General features: G+C 43.6%; 1 protein-coding gene across 7 annotated transcripts in view; it reads left to right on the top strand.

The window, feature by feature from the left end:
• Positions 1 to 22311, top strand: part of LOC120516746 (solute carrier family 22 member 7-like) — an 81885-nt gene that overhangs the window by 28678 nt on the left and 30896 nt on the right. For all 7 annotated transcript variants that reach the window (XM_039738644.1, XM_039738645.1, XM_039738646.1 and 4 more), the window contains 5 exons: positions 6558 to 6726; positions 10948 to 11071; positions 11168 to 11277; positions 17540 to 17754; positions 22145 to 22253. In XM_039738644.1, the coding sequence (XP_039594578.1) occupies positions 6558 to 6726; positions 10948 to 11071; positions 11168 to 11277; positions 17540 to 17754; positions 22145 to 22253 (727 nt within the window). The remainder of the gene's footprint in view (positions 1 to 6557; positions 6727 to 10947; positions 11072 to 11167; positions 11278 to 17539; positions 17755 to 22144; positions 22254 to 22311) is intronic.

Below are 22311 nucleotides of genomic sequence, written 5' to 3'. Positions count from 1 at the left end.
CTGTGCTGCTCTTGCTATGCTTTCTCAAGCCATATTGAGCCCCTTCTTTGCCTCTCTCTCCATCGTGAGCAGACCCTTATGTTCTGCTCCATGTGTCGTGTGTGCTTTTGATACTCCTCATCAAACATGCTTTTTCTAATACTCTGTGACATGGAGTTTGCACCTACCCTGGTGCTAAGGGCTTCATGGTAGAAATCAAACTTGCATGAGGTGCAGGTCCATCACAGGCTGCACTCACACATTGACAGCAGAGCTAATTTCTTTGTGGCATTTTATCCCATAGATTTATGGGGAAACATGCAAACTCACAAAACAAGGGAATCCTGGTCACAGGACCTGCCTTTAAAATCCTGGGACCTGACATTAATAGACAGTATGGAATACAATCGAGACATAGACATTGAAGTCTATTCTAGTAGCATTGCTCAGCAGACTGGAACCAACCCAGCCCACCACTGGACAGGCTCATACAAAACTCTTCTGCAAATGGTGACCAGGCCAGATCCCTGGGAGTGTGAGCCTCTGCTGTGTCTCCTCGAACTACAGCTGAGCCACAGTACAGTATACCAGACTCCATAACTCGTCAGGTCAATGTTCAATACGGCTGGCACAGGGGGCTGTCTGACCGCTTACTGCTCCTCTTAAGTGACCTGCATATTTACTGGCTATGAGCAAGTTCAAGGAATGTTCATATATGGGAGATATTTTCAACAAAAAAAAAATAAATGAAAATAAAAATTATAAAATAAAAATGCAGTCTCTCTTTTGCAATTTCATTTTCAAAGTCTACACACAGGAATGCTGCAAAAATGTTAAAAAAATTAAACAACAACTTTTGCGATGTCATTTTCAGCCTGAACTGCAATGAAGCTGCAAAAATGAAAAGTAAAGACAAATAAGCACTGGCGCCACCTGCTGGTTGGAGAATTACATTTTCCACTTTGCATTTTCATTTTCAAGTTCTCAGCATTGTAAATGTGTGGACGCTTGGTGGCACTTATTGCTCACCTTTTCTCCAGCAGACAAACACACTGGACACAAGTTTAGAGCACTAAGAAGTAATTTAATTTCTTCTTCTTCTGATATAGTGCATCCAAACACCCTGGCCACATTAAACACAAATAAATTCACAATACTTAAACACAATACTCTCCTCCACCTCCGTCAGCAAGCTCTGTCACACTCCCTCCCAACTCCGGCTCTCTTGCTCCACCAGTCCTTTACATGGTTCTTGACCCGGAAGCGCTTCTGTTCCTCCACTCACGTGACTTGTTAGCACTTCCTGGTCAGATGGGGACTTGGATTTTTCTTCAGCCCGGAAGTACTTCGGGATTCCCCTCCTTGTGACCTGGGAGTACTTCCGGGCTATATATACGGCACGAGTCCTTCTGTTCCTTTCCAACTCCCCCTGGCGGCACCCACAGCACCCAACAGGGCTGTGCAACCGAACTCCAAGTATCAAAATGCCCTGCGGGAACCTGGGGCACCACCAGATCCCAGGGAAGCTGCCATCTAGGAGTTTGGGGGAGGCAGTGACCAGGAAAAGCTGCCTTCCCCCATCCTTCCATCACAGGGGCATCTCGGCCGGGATAATCTGCCAGCTGTCCGACACAGCATGTAAATAGTGCAGGTCAATGGGTGGCTTTGCAGCTTGACTTCCCAAAATTCCTTGTCCTTCAGCTGTAGCCACTTCAATTAATAGAATATTTCCAATTCAATTGTATTTAATTCACGTGATTTTGGTCATTTCACCTCCATACTGTGAGTTTCACAGCAAAACCATCCCACAAAACACATAATTGTAATTCTAAAGTAATTAACATGCTATTTAATTACAATATTTAACATACCGAAAATGAGCCTTTACTACGTCATAATTTGCATTTATTGCAGTTTTATATAATTTACCTCTCGACAGTTTTCAGCACCTCCTCCTCCATCCCTGCAGCTGATCGACGACTCGATTGGACTTTATTGTTATAACTGTTGTAAAATGAACTGCCTCGACACACACAAAAAGGTTTGGGGCAGCCACACACATATTGTCCCTGGCTGCAATGGGGTTTCGATAAAGCACTCATGTGCATTGGTTTGAGTTCTGAATTGAACTGACATTATGCAGGATAGATGGCGTCTTTAAAAGGTCCAGACTGGAAGTTACATCATCTAAGTGCCAGAACTGGAAGTGACATTGCCCTTGGTGCCAGAACCGGAAGTGACACCGGCAATGTGGAATCAGACTGGACTTCCCGTATTTGGTCTGCAGAGATAACAGAATTAGGTTTAGTGTATCCCGCCACCCCCTGGCCTGGCATTCAGTTACCTTCACTTGGTCGCTTCAGCTCCCTCCTAGTCACGCGTCTGTGACACTGTTTAAAATAAGGTGATATGGTAATGATTATTTTATTCACTATGAAGACCTTCTATAGTCTTCAATTTTCATTTAATTTATGCTTCTTTTTCCATCATTTCTAAGATTTTTTTTAATCTACCTCAATGAGAAATATACGAGTAACAAATATGAACTGTATTATCTATTCATTAATTTCACATTCTTAAACACAAAGAGAGAAACATAAACAAACTAGAATCAATTTTCAGACCATTCTATAAAGTATTAAACATATCATTCCAAAAATGTATTTAAATTTATTTTTAATTTTTGCAGCATTATTGCATGTAGAAGTTTAAAACAGAAATTGCAAAAGAGAAATTGTGTTTTCATTTTATAATTTTAATTTTCATTTCCCCTTTTGCAGAAAATGTCTCCCATACCTGTGCAGCAGTGCCAATAGTTAGTTTAATTACCTGGATTTGTAACACCTTGTTGAACCCGTTTTTGAGTTGTTCAGGACCCACTGATATGTCCGCTACAGGGTCATACGTTTTGGGGTCTCTCTCTCGTTATTCGCTTTTGCTTGTGCTCTGCCTCTCTGCCTAGATACTCTGACTTCCTTCCAACATTGGTGTGTAAACTGACGGCTCTAAAGTGGTCCATTACGGCGGAGAGGTGGCTCCGAGGCTAAGGATCTGTGCTGATATCCCAAAGGTTGCCGGTTCGAATCCCCGTCACTGCCAAAAGAGATCCTACTCTGCTGTGCCCTTGAGAAAGGCCCTTAACCTGCAATTGCTCCAGGGCGCTGTAAAATGGCTGACCCTGCACTCTGACCCCAAGGGGTATGCGAAAACTAACAAATTCCTAATATGAGAAATCGTATAAGGTGAAATAAAGAACAAAAAAATATGAATGAACATGACTGTGCCTTGAGATGACTGGTGTATCCCATCCCAGTGACTGGGACTGGCACCAAGACCATAAACAGGATAAGCGGGTTGAGAAATGGATGGATGGAGTGTGCTTTATTGAAATGCTGATTTTGTTGAAATGTAATGAACGATTATTATCAGAAACATGACTCCTGGTTTAATTCAGGATTGTTTGAATGCAAATGATATTAAGTGGAATTTCAGCACTTGGATCTAGTTTAATTCTTGGCCTTCAGTGCTGAGGTTGCATGTTCTCCCTATATTTATGTGAGTTTCTTCCACTTGTTAAATGAAAAACCTTTATGTTGATGGAATCTATAAACTCGGGGGAGAGCAAACTGCTGGATTCCATGGCACCAGGGAGAAAGACAAATGTGAGGAACTGAATGATGGATAAAACATGCTTGTGACGATGCAGGTTCTTCTCTATGATCCCATCTTATTTTTGGGAGCTTTTGAACCCGACACTGTCGGTAATGTCACCAGATGAGCTGGACAGTGAAGACACAATGAAGCAAGGGGATGGTGCAAAGTGCAGACGTGCTTTTATTAAAAACAATCAAAAGCAAAAACAGTGTCTAAAGTGAAGTGCAATCAAAAGGTCCATAAATAAATAATCCACTAAAAACCAGTGAAAAAGAGGAGGTTAAAATCCAAAATAGATCCTTTAAAAACCGAGATTAAAACAATGGTTGGAAGCAGTCCTTTTAAAAACAAAACCCGGTGCCTTCTTTCTACTGGCAGCTCCCCTTCTTCTCCTATCCAAGCTTTGCACCAGGGAAGTCACCCCATTTGCAGCTGTCCTTCTTCACGTCCAGTTACCTTTCAGTCGCTGGCTCCGTCAGACCGAGACTTCGGTTCCCCAATGGCCATGACGCTCACACTGGGGTTCACTCTTCTAAGCCTTCCTGGCTCCTGCTGCCTACCATGGCCTTATGGAGCGAGCTAACCACCTTCTGGGTCACTCCAGCTCCTTGATCATTCAGCTGGAGCAACTGCTTCCTTTAGCCCCACCGAGTGTCGGCCAAACACCCTTTCTAGGGGGCTCTATTTCCAGCTGCCTGCAAAATACCAGCGAGTCTGCTCTCGATCGCTCACTCTCTCTCGTTCAATGCCCAGGTCACCCACGCTCGCACCGGCTCTTTATTTCTCCAGCCTTGAACGTCTTCCTCCTCCTAACCTCCGTTCACTCCAATCCTCTTTCTCTTTCCCCTCCACACTCGTGTTCCTACTATATATAATGGGGACGTGGCTCAGGTGTGGCAATTAGCAGTTCCTGGCATCAATTACAGATGTGGACGATGCTTCACCTGTGCACTTAAGCAAGCAAACGCCCGCACCTAGAAGTGGCTGAGAACCACTCTGGCCACACTACCACGCCCCCTCTATAAGCCACAAGTGCAGCGATTATCTATTGTGACACTAGAGGGCGCTGTCGCTCCTCAAACCCGATAGACAAACGCCCAAGATACCAGGTAAAAGCACCAAAAGGATCTTTTATTCCTTTTCTTCTAATAGTGGCGTCTTGAAGCACCTTCGCCACCATACAAAGTCAATAATAACAACACAATAATTCTCCTCCTCTCCTTCCAGCAGCACTGTCACGCTCCCTCCCAACTCCGGCTCTCCTGCTGGGTCTCCACTAGTCCTTTATATAGTCCTTTACCTGGAAGTGCTTCTGTCCTTCCTACCACGTGACTGGCTGGCACTTCCTGGTGTAATACAGAACAGGGATTATCTTCAGCCTGGAAGTACTTAGGGGCTTCCATCCTCGTGATTACCTCGTACTTCCGGGCTATACTGAAAGAATAAGTCACCAGGTCCTTTGACAGTTCCTCCTGGTGGCACCCACAGCACCCAGCAGGGCTGTGTATCCGAATTCCATGTCCCATAGTGCCCTGTGGGAATCCGGGGTACCACTGCACTCCAGGGAAGCTGCCATCTAGTGTCTTGGGGGAAGCAGTGTCGGCAAGTAGCTGCCTTCCCCCATCCTTCTATTCCGGGGACGTCCCGGCCGGGTTGAGCTGCTGGCTGTCCATCACACTATTTAAAAGCTGGGCTTTTCTTCTGAGCCGTGGACTCGCTATACCACAGTGCTGTGTTTTTATTAATTTAGGTCATGTATTTGTTGTGTTCTTGTATTTAAATGCGATTCGTCTTTCTAAACTGGAAAAAAAGTATTCAGCTAAGCCATGTAGAAATGTGATGGTGGGAATGAAGGCCAGCTAAAGGGGTCCTAGACCTGAGATCTCTGAAATGACTAAAACTCTGGTCCAGTGCAGTGGTCTCCGAGTTCTGGGCCCAAATCCCGGCCCTGTTATTATTCATGAAGTCTGGTTTGAAGCCATAGTTGTACCGACAGGAGGATTCATTTTAGGTTTGAACCCCTGAAATATATTTTATGACAGTGCCAAACTGGCTGCTTATAGACAGAGTTGTGATTCTTGATGTTTCTCACCTCCTTAAAACTAATCTCTAGGCTGTATGATACAGTAGGTCAAACTGATGGTAATCCTGAGACCAGAGACAGTTCTAGTTTTTTTTGATGATTTTAAGTAGTTAAACTTAGGTCCACCATCCTATAAATAACCACATATAAAAAAAAACCTTATCCATTGTGAACCACCAGGCACGCACCTGCCACCCCGACCCAACACAAACAGGCAGAGAAACCACTTCCGTCCAACAAAAGACCCCTTCATTTAGGGAAAGGAACCCAGAAGAGTCTCCAAAGACTGATACCCACAGTCACAAGCATTGCAATAACTCTGTCCCTTTCCTCCAGAGCCTTGCAGCCCCCTTCCTTCTCCATGCCTTATAGGCAAGCTTCATCCACCTCCTCCTTTCTGTGGGGCAGCCCGCTTCTTTAAAGCCACACCCGGGAGAATTCCAGGTGGCTCGTTATGGAGATCTGGAATTACTCCCAGGTGTGGGGAGGCCTAAGATAGGGCTCAGAATCTTCCACAGTTTCCCCGGTGGCATCCACAGAACCCTACAGGGCTGTGCTAACAAATAGTAATTCCAATAAAGCCCTGTGGGAATCTGAGGCACCGTTGCAACCCAGGGAGGCTGTCAGACAGCAGTTCGGACAAGATGGCACCCTTCGTAAGTCACCTGCCCCTGTCCTTCAATTAGGTAGGTGTCCAAGCTGGGTAATGGCACTGTCATCCATCACACCATGAAATATCTTATAGAAAGATGAATGAAGAATACTTGTTTATATGTTAAATGTGGTTTTATATCTGTCAGATAAAGTTTTCACCAACAAGCTTTCCTCCTTTTTTATGAAGGTCTGGAGTGGATTGATGTCAAGCATCGCACTTTCACCGGGACAATTATTGGGCTTTCCTGGACCATGGGCAGCATGCTCCTAGCCTTGGTGGCATATTTCATCAGAGACTGGCGGCATCTGCTGCTTGCCGTCACATCGCCTTGCATTCTTGCTATAATCTCCTGGTGGTGAGTTGAGTAATGACTGCTGTGTCCTGATGACATTGTTTTACTCTGTGCCCCTTTTCCCTTCTAAATCACCAATTATTTTGCCATGACTGCACAAAGTGGCACACCACAAGGGCAAAAGAGTATTAAAAGACCAAGAGAGAAATGTGGTCAAACACCTTAGCAGAAGATTAGAAGACTGAGAATGCAAGACTTTGAACACACAAGTACCCACAATCTTCATTGACAACAATTCTCTGCCGACCGCTTTCGTAGCATTATCACGTAACTGTTCCTAGAAAAAGACACACCTGATGGTGCCCTCACAAAAACAAAATGGCAACATGGTGAGCTTCCACAAACAGAAAAAAATATTAATTTAATAATAAATAAAACTTAAACCTCCAAAGTCAAAATCCTGCAAAACCAATTTCAGAAACTGGGAGAAAATGGGATCTGTGTAGAAGAACATTTTTTGTACCATGAGTCCTAACACCAATAATTATGCTCTTCGAGTTAAACCACTGAAATGCAGAAAATAATATATACTGCAGAAAATATTAAAAATGGTGTATAGCATGTTTCCTAAAATGCTATGAGAACCACCTTTAAATTACCAACGACTGCATCTTCATGTATTAAACAGAATATCTGTCTGCTTCCTATACAATCCTACACCTTTTGACTCATCTGGACTAAATCTTGCATTGTTGTTCCCTTGACTACACAGACTAAACAGACTATTTTGAATCCCAAAAATGTGACACAGGGGGTCCCGGTGTTTTGGTTTTTTCTTGTGTACTATAGTTTATACACCTGTGCCACCTGCTGGTTCAGAGCCAGTGAAACCTCCAAAAAGACTGAAGCCAGACATACAGACAAAGGGCCTCACGTATAAACAGTGCGGATGCACTAAAAATGTTGCGTACGCTCGTTTCCACGCTCACTTTATATATATATATATAATTATAAAGTATTCAGACTTTTAACTTTCTGCATGCTTTGTGTTGTTGGTTTAACTTGAAATGCATAAATATGACATATTTGCCCATCAATCTGAACCCAATTGTCAATAAAAAAATCTATGCGTGGAAGTGTGTGTGTCTGTCCGGCCTGGAAGTGAGAGGTAGAGTCGGGATAAGGGTTCCACCTCCAAGGATTCACAAGCAAGTCCAGCACGTCATCAAAACAAAACCTCCGAAGAAAGCCAAAGCCGCTTACCGCTAATGCACAAGTGATGTAAGCACGTCGGCAAAACGAATCCTCCTAGGAGAGAGAGGCCCAGAGTAGTTCCTTTCAATTATCTGATATCTCTATATTTCAATTTTTTTTCCGACAATTTCAATAGTTTCTAGGACCCCATGCTTTTTACAACACAGGCTTACACAACTAGTAATCAATAATGACAAAGTAAAAACACGTTTTCATAAAGATTTGCAAATTTATTAAAAATCAAAAACTGACATCTCTAATTCATGGAATTATTGAGATACTTCATACAATATTTTCTGGCAGCAATTATAGCTTTGAGGCTTCTTGGGTAAGTCTCTACACGATCTGCACACCTGGACTTGGGCAACTTATCTCATTCTACTTGGCAGATCCTCTTAAGGTCCATTAGACTGGATGTGAAGCATCGGAAACTGCCATCTTCAGGTCTCTTCACAGACGTTCTAGGAGGTTTAAGTCTGGACCACTCAGGGACCATGAGAGGCTTGTCCTGAAGTCACTCCAGCTTTGTTTTGTTTGTATGCTTTGGCTCATTGTTGTTGTGAAATGTGAACGGTCGCCCAGTCTGAGGTGGTGTGCATTTTAAAGGAGGTTTTCTTCAAGGACCTCTTTGAATTTGGCTGCATTCATCCATCCGTCAGTTCTGAGAAAGCTGCCTGTCTCTGCCACTATGATGCACCTCCATAGTATGATGTTGCCACCACCATAGAGATGGTATGTTAGGCAGGTGCCTGGTCTACAGCAGATACGGTGCTTGGAGTTCTGCCCAAAGAGTTCAATAGAATATTTTTCCTTTCTTTAAATTGTTGTTTGGCAAACTTCAAACGGGCTGTCGTGTGCCTTTTACTTAATAGTGCTGTTGAGATGTTTGCCCTTTCAACAGGTTCTCCCAAGTCAGCAGAGGACTTCTGAAGCTCTTTTTGAGTGGCCATTGGGTTCTTGGTTGCCTACCTGATCAAGTCCTTCTTGCCCAGTGTGACCAGTAGGGGGCATTGCAACACCCAAACACAATAATACAAACACAAGTCCCAGGTGCAAACATGATTGTGCAAATGCCTCAGATATACAGGTTTGTTTGTTGAACACAATAAACTCTTGCCTTGTCATTTCTCTCTTCTTTCCTTCTCTCTCTCCACTCCTCCTCAGTGAACTTCGTCCTCTTCCACCTGATTCTGACTCTTTGAGTGGTGAGGAGTGGTTTCCAGAGTATTTCCTGTACTAACACATTGCATCCCACGAGACCCAGCAGGGCTGCCCATTGGAACTCCAGTTTCCAAAAAGTCCTGCAGGTGTGGCTATGGGAGACCCACCAGAGAGCTGCTGCCATCTGTTGGACTGGGGGAGCACATGGCCCCAGATGGTGGTCTCCTTCCACCCTTTCATTACCAAAGCACCCCAGACAGGTAGGGAACCATCTATTCTGGCCAGGATGCCAGCCAACCCTTGCCTTTTTGACACTGGTTACTCAGTTTGGCCAGATGGTACGATCTAATAAGAGTCCTGGGGCTTCCAAACCTCTTCCATTTCACAATAATGGAGGCCACTGTCCTCCTGGAAACACTCAAAGCTTTACAGATGCTTTTATCCACTTGCCCTGACCGATGCCTCATCACAATTTGATAATGGAGTTCTAAGGAGCCTTCCTTGGACTTCTTGGCTTGGCTTTTGTACTGACATGCAGTGTGAATTGTGGGACCTCACATACACAGGTGAGTGCCTTTGTAACCAATCTCCAATCAATTCAGTTTGACACAGGTGGACTCCAATCAAGTTGTAGACACTTCTCAAGGATATTTAAATCAAACAGGATGCATCTGACCACAATTTTTTCTATATATGAGATATTTCAGTTTTTGATTTTTGAAAAATGTACAAGTCTTTCTTAAAACAAGTCTTCACTCTGTCATTATGGATTATTGAGTGTAGATTGATGAGCAAAAATGTCACAATTATTTATATAAAATGACATCTACAACACAATCAAGTGTGCCCGAATACTCTCTGAATCCACCGTGAATAAAGGACCACCATGTTACAGGACACCATTTACTTTCAGCAGAACACAACCAGCACATTTTCTTCACCTTCAATTCCCCCGTCACATACCTTCCACATCTCTATCACTTCAAAATGCTTTGGAGATGGACCCTTTAAAAAAGAGTCAACTGAGTGGGTCAAACATGCCACATTAGTAATGATGGAAATGGAGCGATGCTGCCCCCTAACAGCCCCTCCCTGCCACTACACCATGCGCAGCTTTATAAGGCCCAGTTCAAATAATGGAGTTGAATAACCTTCCTCATGGACACCTCGTGGTCTACCTAGCACTCATCAAAATGCAAGAGTTCACCCTAGGGGTCTCAGAGATATGCTGTGAGCATCTACCCAGCATGCTCTACCAATGCAAAAGCCACAGAAGAGCTGAGGAGAAGCTCACAGTTGACTGGGGGTCTGTCAGCATGGAGCTCCTTCATATAACATTCCACAATTTACATTGTTGCCACTTATTAATGTTTGTATTTTGATCTTACTCTTAAATATGAATTTTCTTTTTGAATCGCATTATATCGCTCTGACATCCGTGGCAGAGAGACGACCGCTAAGGAGGCTCCCGTCAGTCATGGAGAATCCACTGCATCCACTGACCAGGATCATCTCCAGACAGAGGAGCAGCTTCAGTGACAGACTGCTGTCACCATCCTGCTCCACTGACAGACTGAGGAGACCCCACACTATGCGAACTCTTCAGTTCCACCCGGGGGGGTAAACGTTAACATTATACAAAGTTATTGTCTGTTATACCTGTATTTTTATCATTCTTTAATTTAATTTTGTTTTTTATCAGTATGATGCTGCTGGAGTATGTGAATTTCCCCTTGGGGTTAATAAAGTATCTATCTATAGAAAACAACACTAAGGTTACACCAATTAGACTTTGTAAGTGCTTCATCAGAGACTTTGCTCAGCGGATATTGTGTAGACTGCTGACCCGAGGTCTTACTTGTGTCGCAGGTGGATCCCAGAGTCAGTGAGATGGCAAGTGACCAATCGGCAGATAACAAAAGCCCATAAGCAACTTTTAAATTGTGCAAAAATGAATGGGAAGCACCAGTTTGCATCAAGCCTTACCACAGAGGTATGGATGAACTGCAGCATGCTGTCGTCCTTGTAATAAAAAACACAAAATCTGGAGGACGTTACCTAATTGAAGATTTCTGTTTTTTTTCTACAGACCGTAAGCAAAATAACCTTTGCAGAAGATTCCATCCAAAACTATTCTTATGTGCACCTGGTGAAGACCCCCAAGATGAGAAGACTTGTGTTTTGTTCTGGAATCGTATGGTGAGTAGCAGGTTAGTAGTGGAGTTTAAAGTGGGCACAAGCGCCTATTTTATAAATGCAGATGTTTTTATCCCATAAATGAGCACAATGCTCTTATACTTTGTTCAACTGCAATATTTAAAACATTGAAATGTAAACATCTACTTCATTCATTTAAAAATTAGAAGTAGTTAAGATGCTATCATTTTAAGCATGGCCCCATTTTATGGATTCGTATTTCATACAGACTGCTGCTTGGCGTCTGCTTGGCTGTAGGAATGTTGATGCTCTTTAAAGACTGCTAAAGTTCATTGTTAGAAAGTCATTTGCCAGGCTAAATGGCGACCTCTAATGGCAGAATATTAGAAAGCACTTGTGGAACTTATTCTTACATACTTCCAGGTGAAAGTTACTGTTCTGTTACTTTGTTTACCTACTGCACGTTTTAATATCAGTTTGTCCTTTTCTCATATTACCTGAGCCATTAATGTTGTGCATCCTTGCGGAAAAGTAAGTTCATTCTAAATAATTTAATATAAAAGGGTTCAAATGTTAGATGTGCAGCATAGTTAAAATGTATACTTTGTGGCAGACGACCAGGGACCTTGCCCCACCAGGACGCCAGGAGCAGGGAAAGACCGGGAGAGGTGCAATATCTCCCCTGGGCACAAGAGGGCAGCCCCACTGGATTCCATCCCTGGGGCCACTGATACGAAGCTGGGAAGCGCAACCCTGTGGGGGTCCGTGGCCATCACCAGGATGATTCCAGAGCCCTGGAGGACAGCACTTCCGGCACACCAGGAAGTGCTGCCAAACCAGGAACTTTGTACGCCCAGAGTGCTTCCGGGTGCAAGGGCAGCACTTCCGCCACACCAGGAAGTGCTGCCAGAAGACCATCACAGAACACCTGGAACACATCCGAGGCGGGATAAAAGGGGCCGCCTCACTCCATTCGGAGAGCCGGAGTCGGGAGGGGGAAAACGGAGCCTGCAAGAGGGGAGTGGAGGTGGCTAAAGAGTAGTGAAGGAAAGGACTAATAGAAAATCTGTAAATAGAAATTATAAATAAACCGTGTGTGTTGGGGACATCTGGTGTCATGTCTGTCTGTGGCCGGGCTATCTTTTATAACTTGTATGTAACGTTGTGACTTAGCATATGTATTTAACTTTGTTTACAGACCACAGCAACAGGAATTAAAGTCCTTTCTAAGTTCAGATTGCATTTGGAGTGATTTCTTAATTCCATATCACCTGGAATTAGGCGTTCACAACAGGATAGTTGTGCGACTGTGGAGTTAATAGCGACCAGACATCAGATCATGTCTACTGCCTTTTAGATTTTATCTCATCGCATTTCCTGCACCAGCTTACCATACCGAGGCCAGCCCTCACTTACATTCATTTTAAGATGACGTAAAACTTCTGCTGATTTGCAGTGATCTCGCGAAGTTCAGGGCAAGTGGAGCAATTCCACCAATCTCCCAGAAGATGGCGTTGTTTTGCAATAATTAAATAAGTTGTAAATTCTCTTTTGTTTAGCATATTGTTAAATGTTTAATGCAAGCACAGCTTTAGCCAATGTCACATTACATGACTTCCAGTCATGGGGTAAGTCAGACATGGCGACCGACTACAGTTACTGATCACATTGTCACACCATGTCAATTTAAATGACGGATAGTTGCTGGACATGCACACGTTTACCGACAAGTGTGCCAACTTTCCAGTACTGTCCTGAACACTACTTTTTGTGACAACCAGTGGCGTGCTGACTAACAAGAGCTGATGAAGGGTTAACAGGCATGTCAAGTTCAGCCCTTTTTTTATTTCTTTCCCCCCATACTGTCATGGTGCATTAGACATAAAACATCAGACAGATCATCTTCTCTTCAGTTTGTGAGGTCCAAGACACCCGGGTTCCTTATTACTCGTGGCTGCATTATATGAATTGTACTTCCAGATGAGCACTGATTGGTTGTCAGCTCTAATGTACGCAGAGCTCACCTTTACAACTAAAGATAAAATGAATCGGGTTGTGTTGTGAGTCGCTGGGTACGTCACATTATGCGACTGGCTTCACGGGAGCTCAGAGCAGACTGCCTCCGACTCTTTATAAGATTATATAATGAAGGATACAACAGAAAAACACTTAAAAAGTCATGTAATTTGATGTGGCCTTTAGTCGTCATAATAATATTGTCCCAATTTTTCATGATACGATCAAAGCATTTTTTTTTTGAGAAAAATATTTCTTTTTGGAGTACAGTGGAACCTCAGGTCACGAACATCTCGGAACACGTACAAATCGGGTTACGACCAAAAAGTTTGCCAAACTTTTGCATCTTCTCATGACCACACACTCAGGTGACGAACAAGCCAGTTTCCCTTCCGGTTCGTATGCGTCGATGATTTCCGTACGTGTTCAGTCTCTCCCTGTGCATTCACTGTGCACTCTTTGTGCTCTATTTCGTTTCCCTTCCGGTTCATACTCGCCGGTGATTTCCGCACGTGTTCAGCCTCTCCCTGTACAGTACATTATTCTTGGTCAGACTTTACCTCAAAACTGTAATCTTCTCTCCACCCAGTTCCTCCTCACTTCCTTCATGCCAGAACTCGACTCATGCAAGGTTAGTTTTCTTGGTTGTTTATGGTTAGTTTTTGTATAAATTACGGATTTTTCAAATGTTCATTTTTTTCCCTGTGCTTAAAACTCGTTAAAAAAAAGTGTTTACAGAGAGCGGATCATAAGGCTGTAGTGTGAACTCCTGCAATGTTAGTTTTCTCTGTTCAAGGTTTTCTCTATGTTATTCAATGTTTTTACATTTAGTTTACTATTACACTGTGCATTCTATGGTATAATTAACTATTTTTTGCGCTTAAAAATCTTTAAAAGAAATATATTTGCATACAGCTTGTATGGTCCAGAACGGATTAATTGTATTTACATACAATCCTATGGGGGAAATTACTTCAGGTCACAACCAAATCAGGTTGCGACCAGAGTTTTGGAACGAATTACGGTCGCGACCCGAGGTTCCACTGTATGTGAAATCTTCCTTTGTGTCTGATTTTGCAAGGCCGGCAGTGTTTCTGCTGTACTCCCCTTCCTCGCGTGGGCACACTTGCAACCTGAACCTTTCATTTCCATCTTTGGGTTTGAAGGCTACTGCCATTTCTCAGGAACCGATTGGCCAAGTTTTTGTGACATTTTAAAATGTCTGCGAACGTGAACATCTTGCTGCTGTTCATAATCATCATGAACCATGTCGATCACTTAAGCACAATAGAATTGAGCACTCAGCCGATTGAGCAAAAGTTGGAAACTTATCAATATTTATTTGCGTTTCTGCTTTTGGTGTTGAGTTCCTGAAGTTTTAATACTGTTCATTGGTGCTTGTATTGTATGACATTATGTTGCTAGATCTTCATTTTGTGTGATTTTTTTTCATGGCATTATTCAGCTGATATCCTCACTGGAGCTGGTAGCCTAATCCATCATGTCCCCACCTTACTTCCTCACATAAGGTTTACTGCTGGCTGTTTTCTTCTTTGCCTGTCCTCCAATTCCACTGCTGCCACTCTGATTTTCCACAGTTTCTTCTATGCCGGTACCCTGCCTGAACAGTCACACCGTTGGTGACACTGCCGACCCCTCACTTAGGGCGAGAGGTAACACCAACTGCACTCTGAGCTGAGCCCATTCAACAAAGGCTCCGTCTGGAGAGTGCTGGTGGCCATATATCCAAATCAATGGATTTAAGCAGAGGAGCGGGTCTAGTAAGTGCTGCTCTTTATGTGCTTGAACATCTCCTCCTCTCTCCCTGTCTCTCTCATTCATGCAAGCACACATACCCTCTGTACGGCATCTCAGGATGACCCTGTGTCTCTCTTCCAGGTCCACATGGCCCCTCCTCAATTTTCATGCCAAAACCCTCACCACCGGTGTGTATTGGTGAAGCGAGGAGAGATTTTCCTTTTATTCAATTGACTGTTGCCGTTGTAGCACAGGAGTAGAGCCTCACGTACTGGACAGGCACTTACTCCAGACTGATTTATGAAGAACTTCACTCACACATGCATCTACTGTTGAACCTGCCTAATTCGTTTTGGGGTCCCAGGGCCCAGGTCTGTTTCATAAAAATCAGATGCAAGACAGGAATCTATTTTAGATGTCAGCAGCACTGGTTCAAAATATTTAACCACTGTGACAGATGGCCGGGGCGCCTCTTCACCACATCTGCCAGGGGGACTGGGGAGGAAGCCCAGTATCTCCCCCTGGACACTAGATGGCAGCCTCCCTGGGTTGCAGCGGTGTCTCAGACTCCCCCAGGGCTTCATGGGGGTTCTGTACAGCTCTGTGGAGTTCCGCAGGTACCGCCAGGGGGTGCTTCAACAGGAGCGGCTGGCCCCTTTTGGGCACTGGTTTCGCCTTACCCAGAAGTGCTTCCGGATATTGCCTGATTGTTAACTTAGGAGGCATTAGCTCTACGGAAATGTGTTCTTTTGAAATTGCGGCAACCGAAAAATATAGAAATATGACAGAAAAGGTGATATCCCTCCCATCGTGATTACGGCGGTACAAAAATCACATGTGAAAAAGATATACTTTAGCTTACTTTACTGACAGTTTTACGCGGTTACAGACGGGAAGCTTATGACAGACTCTATCAAAGGTGTGGGAGTCTTGATCTACGCAGTCTACCATCTTTCGTCACCACACTGAAATGGTTTTCTGGACGGATGACATAATAAAAACGGTTTGACTGCTTGTTCCATGTATTTATACTGTCTTCTCCACGTGCAGGGCCCTCTCTGGTCTCCAAACAAGGAAAGTAAGGATTCAGTTTCATCTCAGGAATAGTACAATGCCCCTCTCTGGTCTCCAAACAAGGACAGCAAACTTAAACCCCACTTCCAACAAGAGCACAATGTTCACACTGCAGTTTGTCCCATTCTACAGACTGCTAGGCGAATGGTTTCTAAATACAGCCTAGTCCCTGTGTACCATACTTGGTCTGCCTGTATGAATGGATCCATAACAGTGTGCATAGAGACAGTGACAATAAACTTAATATTATAACAAACTGATTATAACACTGATAAAAGGGAGCCAGCGACTAGTGATGGGAAGTTCGGATCATTTTACCGACTCGGACCTTTGAGTCTCGTTCAGCAAAATGAACGAATCATTTTTCGTTCAATTCTCTTTCCGGCTCAGACTGAGTTGGTTAAGCTTATGGGGCTGTCACGTGATGAACAAACGACTCGCAAAACCCGAAGACTCGAAAGAAGTGAATCAATTCCAATACAGAAACTATAGGAAGTTGCGCAAATGCGCATGCGCGACTGAACGAATCACTCCCACGAGACGACTCGTTGTTCTCGAGTCACATTAAAGATTCGTTCAAAATGAACGAATCGTTCAAGAACGACCCATCACTACCAGCGACCACCACTCAGCAGCCAGAGTCAGGTGGAAGGAGGACAAAGCTGTGGAGGAGTGTTGGTGAAAGAGAGAAGGGTTGTGGTTTGTTTACTGTGCTTGGGACTGTGTTGTGGCTGGAGGGTTCACAGGGAAGACGTGCCCTCCAGCTGAAGAAAGAAATAAAAGTCTTTTGTTGTGCCTCAGTGACAAGTCAGGTCAGGCACTATATAGCGTCTATTTCACACCACCTTCAATGGAAACTTGCAATTAGTCATGATGGAGACAATGGACTTCATCATACAGTTTTGCATATTTGACACATCAAGTTAATGCTTCATGTGATTTTGAAATCATGAAACCTGAAACTCAAGTCTGAAAAGAGTTTTTTGGGCTTGTAATCTTTTTGTGGTAGAAAGCAAAGAGTATTACTCCCAAAGCCTTGTCTACACTGCTGCGTCTTTTTTTCTTTTTTCAGACAAAGACGTACTTTTGTGCAGGTCAACTAACCAACCACAAAACTTTAATTTACAGCAGTTATAATAATTTATAACCAAAAATGCAAGCATCAGACTTGGTCAATTTGACATATCATAAAGACCCAGGGTTGGCACCTACCTTTGCCCCCATGATGCCATCGGGACATGTTTAACTCACAGTATGTGAGTGTGTCTTTGCACTGGATAATGAGTATTTAGGGCAGTTTCTCTTTTTTAACTCTTAGTGACCGTGAAATGAAAATGCATCAAAACATGAATTAATGGACAAAGATGTTATCAAGTTTTGGTTTTTTTCACTCCAATTAACGTAACGATTGCCTCCTTCCAATGTGTTAAACACAGTGTCTGCTATGTTTTCACAGGTTTGGTGTCGCATTGTCTTATTATGGAATCAGCCTAAAGATATCTGGCTTTGGAGTGAATATATATCTCACTCAGTTCATCTATGGCGCCATTGAGGTTCCTGCAAAATGTGCCACTTATTTCGCGTTGAACAAAATAGGGAGAAGAAAAGGTCAAGCTTGGTCTCTTATTATAACTGGCATATTAATTGGACTAAACACGCTGATTCCTGCAGGTAAGGAACCAAATTTGAAATTACATATCCTGCACTCCTGATAACTTTATAAAGTTCTACAGGGTCAGGATATTTCAGGGTTTTCCTTATGAGTGTTAAGAGTCATCCTGTACGGCTGAGGATTCATGAAGAGTATGCCTGATATATTATTATTACTTATTATTTGGCTGATGCCTTTATGCAACGTGACTTACAACATTTGAGATGCAATGCCCTTGAGATGTATTTAGTGTGCCAGTTTCCAGCTTTCTGAATTTTTGGTGTCATTCATTGGTTTAAGAGTTTGGATTTTGGATTTCACACTAACTTAGTTATTCTTGGATTTTGCCTTTTTGTGTCTTTTTGAGATGTGCTTTTATTGATTTAAAGGTCTGCCATTTTGTAGGGTATGCTTTTTCAGTTATGTTTAGTTTTGTATTTTTATTTTTCTCCTTTCTCTTCTTTTTCTCTTTTCTATTTTGATACCTATATGTTTTGTTTTTTCATTTTTTCCTCTTTGAGAATTTTTCATTTTTATTTTTTTTTTTACCACAACATTTTCTTGATATTTTCTCCCTGTTGGTGTTTAGTTATTATCTTTTGGTTAGAATTTAATCTTAATTTTTTTTTTTTTTGCTTGTTTGGATTGATTTTTGTTACTAAATCTGTTATGTCAGGTTTCTTGAGTGGCCAGGGTTTTTCTCCATGGTTTGCCTCTCCTTTTTGCATTTTGATGGGACCCCCCTACCCACAATGCACATATGAAATAATAATGGGATGAACACTGGAAAGAAAGACTGTCAGTCTGGACAGCTCACTGTTGGCCATTATTGTAGTGAAGCATGAGCCAAGAATCCTGTAGAAAAAATATATACGGTAAAGTGCATTCAAAAAGTACTCTGGCCTCTTCATTTTTTTCACATTTTGCTATGTTACACTAAAATCATTTAAATTATTTTTTCCTCTTATCTTGCAACACTTAATATCCCAGAATGAAAAAGTGAAAACAGAATTTTATGATTTTTTTTTCAAACTTACCGTTAGGAGTCGCCACAGCAGATCATCTTCTTCCATATCTTCCTGTCCTCGCCATCTTGCTCCATCACCTGCATGTCCTCTCTCACCACATCCAGAAATCTTCTCTTAGGCCTTCCTCTTTTCCTGTTCCCTGGCAGCTCTATCCTTAACATCCTTCTCCCAAAATACCCAGCATCTCTCCTCTGCACATATCCAAACCAACACAATCTTGCCTCTCTGACTTTGTCTCCCAACCAACCATCCAACATTTGTCTCTGAACCGTCCAAACTTATTAAAAATAAAAAACAAAAATTAAATATCACATTGATGCAAGTATTCATCATTGAGATATTTCAATGGCTGGTTTGGAGTAGACCCATGGTCAATTCAGTTGATTAGACAGGATTAGAATGGCCCACATCTGTCTATTGAAGGTCCCACAGTTGACAATGTGATTGAACAACCAAGCCATGAGGTCAGACAGGATTGTGTGGTGGTACAGATGTAGGTGGAGAAGGCTACAAAAGGTTTCTGCAGCATTGATGGTTCCCCTACATAATTCTTAAATGGAAGAAGTTTGCAACAACCCAACTCTTCCAAACTGAGCAATCCTGGTAGAAGGACCTTGGTAAGAGAGGTAGCCTAGAACCTGATGGTCACTCTGACTGAGCTCCAGAGAACTTATGTGGAGCTTTAAAAAAAAAACTTCCAGAAGAACATCCATCATTGCAACACTCCAGTGATCTGGGCTTTATGACAGAGTTGCCAAACGGAAGCTTCTCCTCAGTAAAAGACACATGACAGCCTACTTGGAGCTTGAAAAAAGGCACCTAAAGGACTCTCAGACTGTAAGAAACAAGATTCCCTAGTCAGATGAAACCAAGATTAGTATCATGTCCTGAGGAAACGAGGCACCACTCATCACCTACGCAATACATTTCACAAAGTTGAATAATGGTGGTGGCAGCATCATGCTTTAGGGTTGCAAGAGGAGCTGGGAGACTAGGCAGTGAAAACCTGCTCTAGAGAGCTCTGGACCTCAGACTGCACCAAAGGTTCACCTTCCCAGAGGACAATGACCCTAACCACAGGAGCGGTTTAGGGACAATTCTGGGAATGTCCTCAAGTGACCTAGGCAAAGCATAGACTTGCACCCAATCAAACATCTCTGATGAGACCCGCAAATTACTGTCCACTGACTCCATCCAGCCTTTAACTGCTAGAGAGAGCCTGTGGGGTAGAAGTGCAGAAAATCCGCAAATCCAGGTGTGCAAAGCTTGTCATGTCACACCCAAGATCATTATAGGCTGGAGTCGCCGCCACAGGTGCTTCAGCTAAGCAGCAAGTAAAAGGTCTGAATACTTGTGTCAATGTAATATTTCAGCTTTTCATTTTTAATAAATTTGCTAAAATGTCCAAAATCTTGCTTTCGCTTTGTCATTCTGGGGTATTGAGTGTTGCTTGATGAAGGTAAAAAAGAATTTCAATGATTTTAGCCGAAGGCTGCACCATACGAAAATGTGTAAAAAGTGAACTGGTCTGAATACTTTCTGACTGCACCGTCAATCACGAGTGGAGCAGTAGAGCTGTGTCGTTGCAATGTTAAGGTGTATTGAAACACGCAGACTAAAAATGCAATAAAATGAGATTAAATGTCAGCTGTAACAGGCCTCAGGACGAAGCAGACATGTTAATGCACAGCGGTCAAAGCAGTACGAGCACACTGTGGCTCATCAGGCTGGCTGCATGCATTTATACCTAACTAGCTGTGTAAGCACGTCCTCTTGTCTATCAGCAGCTAAGCGAGTTTCTCTTTCATTTGTCTTTCCTTGGCGGTTTCACTTTGGCGACAGAGTCGCTTTCTTTCAGCTTTATGCTGTAGCCTCGTACGTCTTTCTTCTTCTGACTCGTTGACTTGGGGCCGCCTTGCCGGCTCTTTGAGCTTCATGCTGTAGCCTCGCACTTCTGGGCCAGACAGACAGGCACACACACTTTCACAAGTCAAGTCAAGTCAAGTTGGGAAGCATGCACTGGTGTAGTGTGTTGCCGCACCCACTACAAATCGAAACAGTTCAGGATCCCGGTTGGCAACCCCCCAGGCAGACACGCGGTCCAGTCCCACCCTCCGGAAATGACCCTCTATCTGCCGCAGCCAGGTGTTACATGGGCGACCCCTTGGCCTAGTCCAGCCATTTGGGTCCCCAACAATGAGGATCTTATTAGCCGGATCACCCTCGGGTAAACGCGCTACATGGCCGTAGTGCCGTAACTGACGCTCCCTCACAATACAGGTCATGCGCCTCATTCGGGACTCCATGAGCAACTTAAAGTCAAACCAACAGTACCCAAGGATTTTCCGGAAAGACGCAGTACCAAAGGAGTCCAGTCTTCATCTCAGGTCACTCGATAGCATTCATGTCTCGCAACCATATAGCAAGACAGGAAGCACCAGGACTCTAAAGACTTGGACCTTCGTCCTTTTGCATAGATATTGGGAGCGCTACACACCCCTTCCCAGCGACCTCATGACCCCACATATTCTCCCAGTCCGTCTATTGACTTCACAGGAAGAGTCACCAGAGACATGAATGTCGCTACCGAGGGAAGTTAACCTCTCAACAAAGTCAACACTCTCTCCGCAAACAGACACACTGCTATTGGCCGTGCCCAAGTGGTCATTAAAGGCCTGGCTACTGGTTTTTATCAGGACACTCGCAAGCCCAGACACTCAGACTCCTCGCTGTGTCTCTCGAGAGCCCCAATCAGAACCTTCACTGACTCTGCGAAGATCACAGCATCGTCAGCAAAGTTAAGATCCGTGAATCTTTCTTCACCAACAGACGCCCCACAGCCGCTGAAGCCCACGACCTTAAACACCACCCAGTCCATACAAGCATTGAACAGAGTAGGAGCAGAACACACCACTGACAAACCCCAGAATCAACTGGGAAAAACGCAGAGGTCCTCCCTCCACTCTGCACAGCACTCACAGTACCAGTGTACAGGCCGGCCACGATATCCAGCAACCTCGAGGGGATCCTGCGAATCCTCAGGATGTCCCACAGGGCAGCTCGATCAACTGAGTCGAACGCTTTGCGAAAACTCTGCCGATATTCACGTTTGCACTCTATGAGAACCCTCAGTGCCAGGATGCGGTTGATGGTTGACTTGTTAGGCATTAAATCAGACTGTTCCAGTCGCTGGTAGGTGAGCAAGTGATCACGGATCCTATTGAGGTCGACCCTAGCAAGGACCTAGCAACTTTTCCACGAGTTTTATATATAAGATAAGTGGCTATTGAATATTCTTTGGCACTCATGATCATCAAGAACTAAATGTTGCTTCGCTGCTGCTTGAACCTCGACTCCACACTTTTTTTTTTTTTATTCGCAGAACAAGGATGGATTCGCACTTTCATTGCCGTTCTTGGGAAGGGTTTCTCCGAAGCTTCCTTTACTATTGCCTTTCTGTATACAGCGGAGCTTTTCCCTACTGTACTCAGGTGAGAAGGCTGACTGTTGACATGGACTGTAGGAGAACAAAGCACAGAGAAAGCTGGT

Source organism: Polypterus senegalus, chromosome 16 (genome assembly GCF_016835505.1).
Source record: "Polypterus senegalus isolate Bchr_013 chromosome 16, ASM1683550v1, whole genome shotgun sequence".
In the NCBI taxonomy this organism is placed as follows: Eukaryota; Metazoa; Chordata; class Cladistia; order Polypteriformes; family Polypteridae; genus Polypterus; species Polypterus senegalus.
This window is presented reverse-complemented; position numbering and strand designations above follow the sequence as displayed.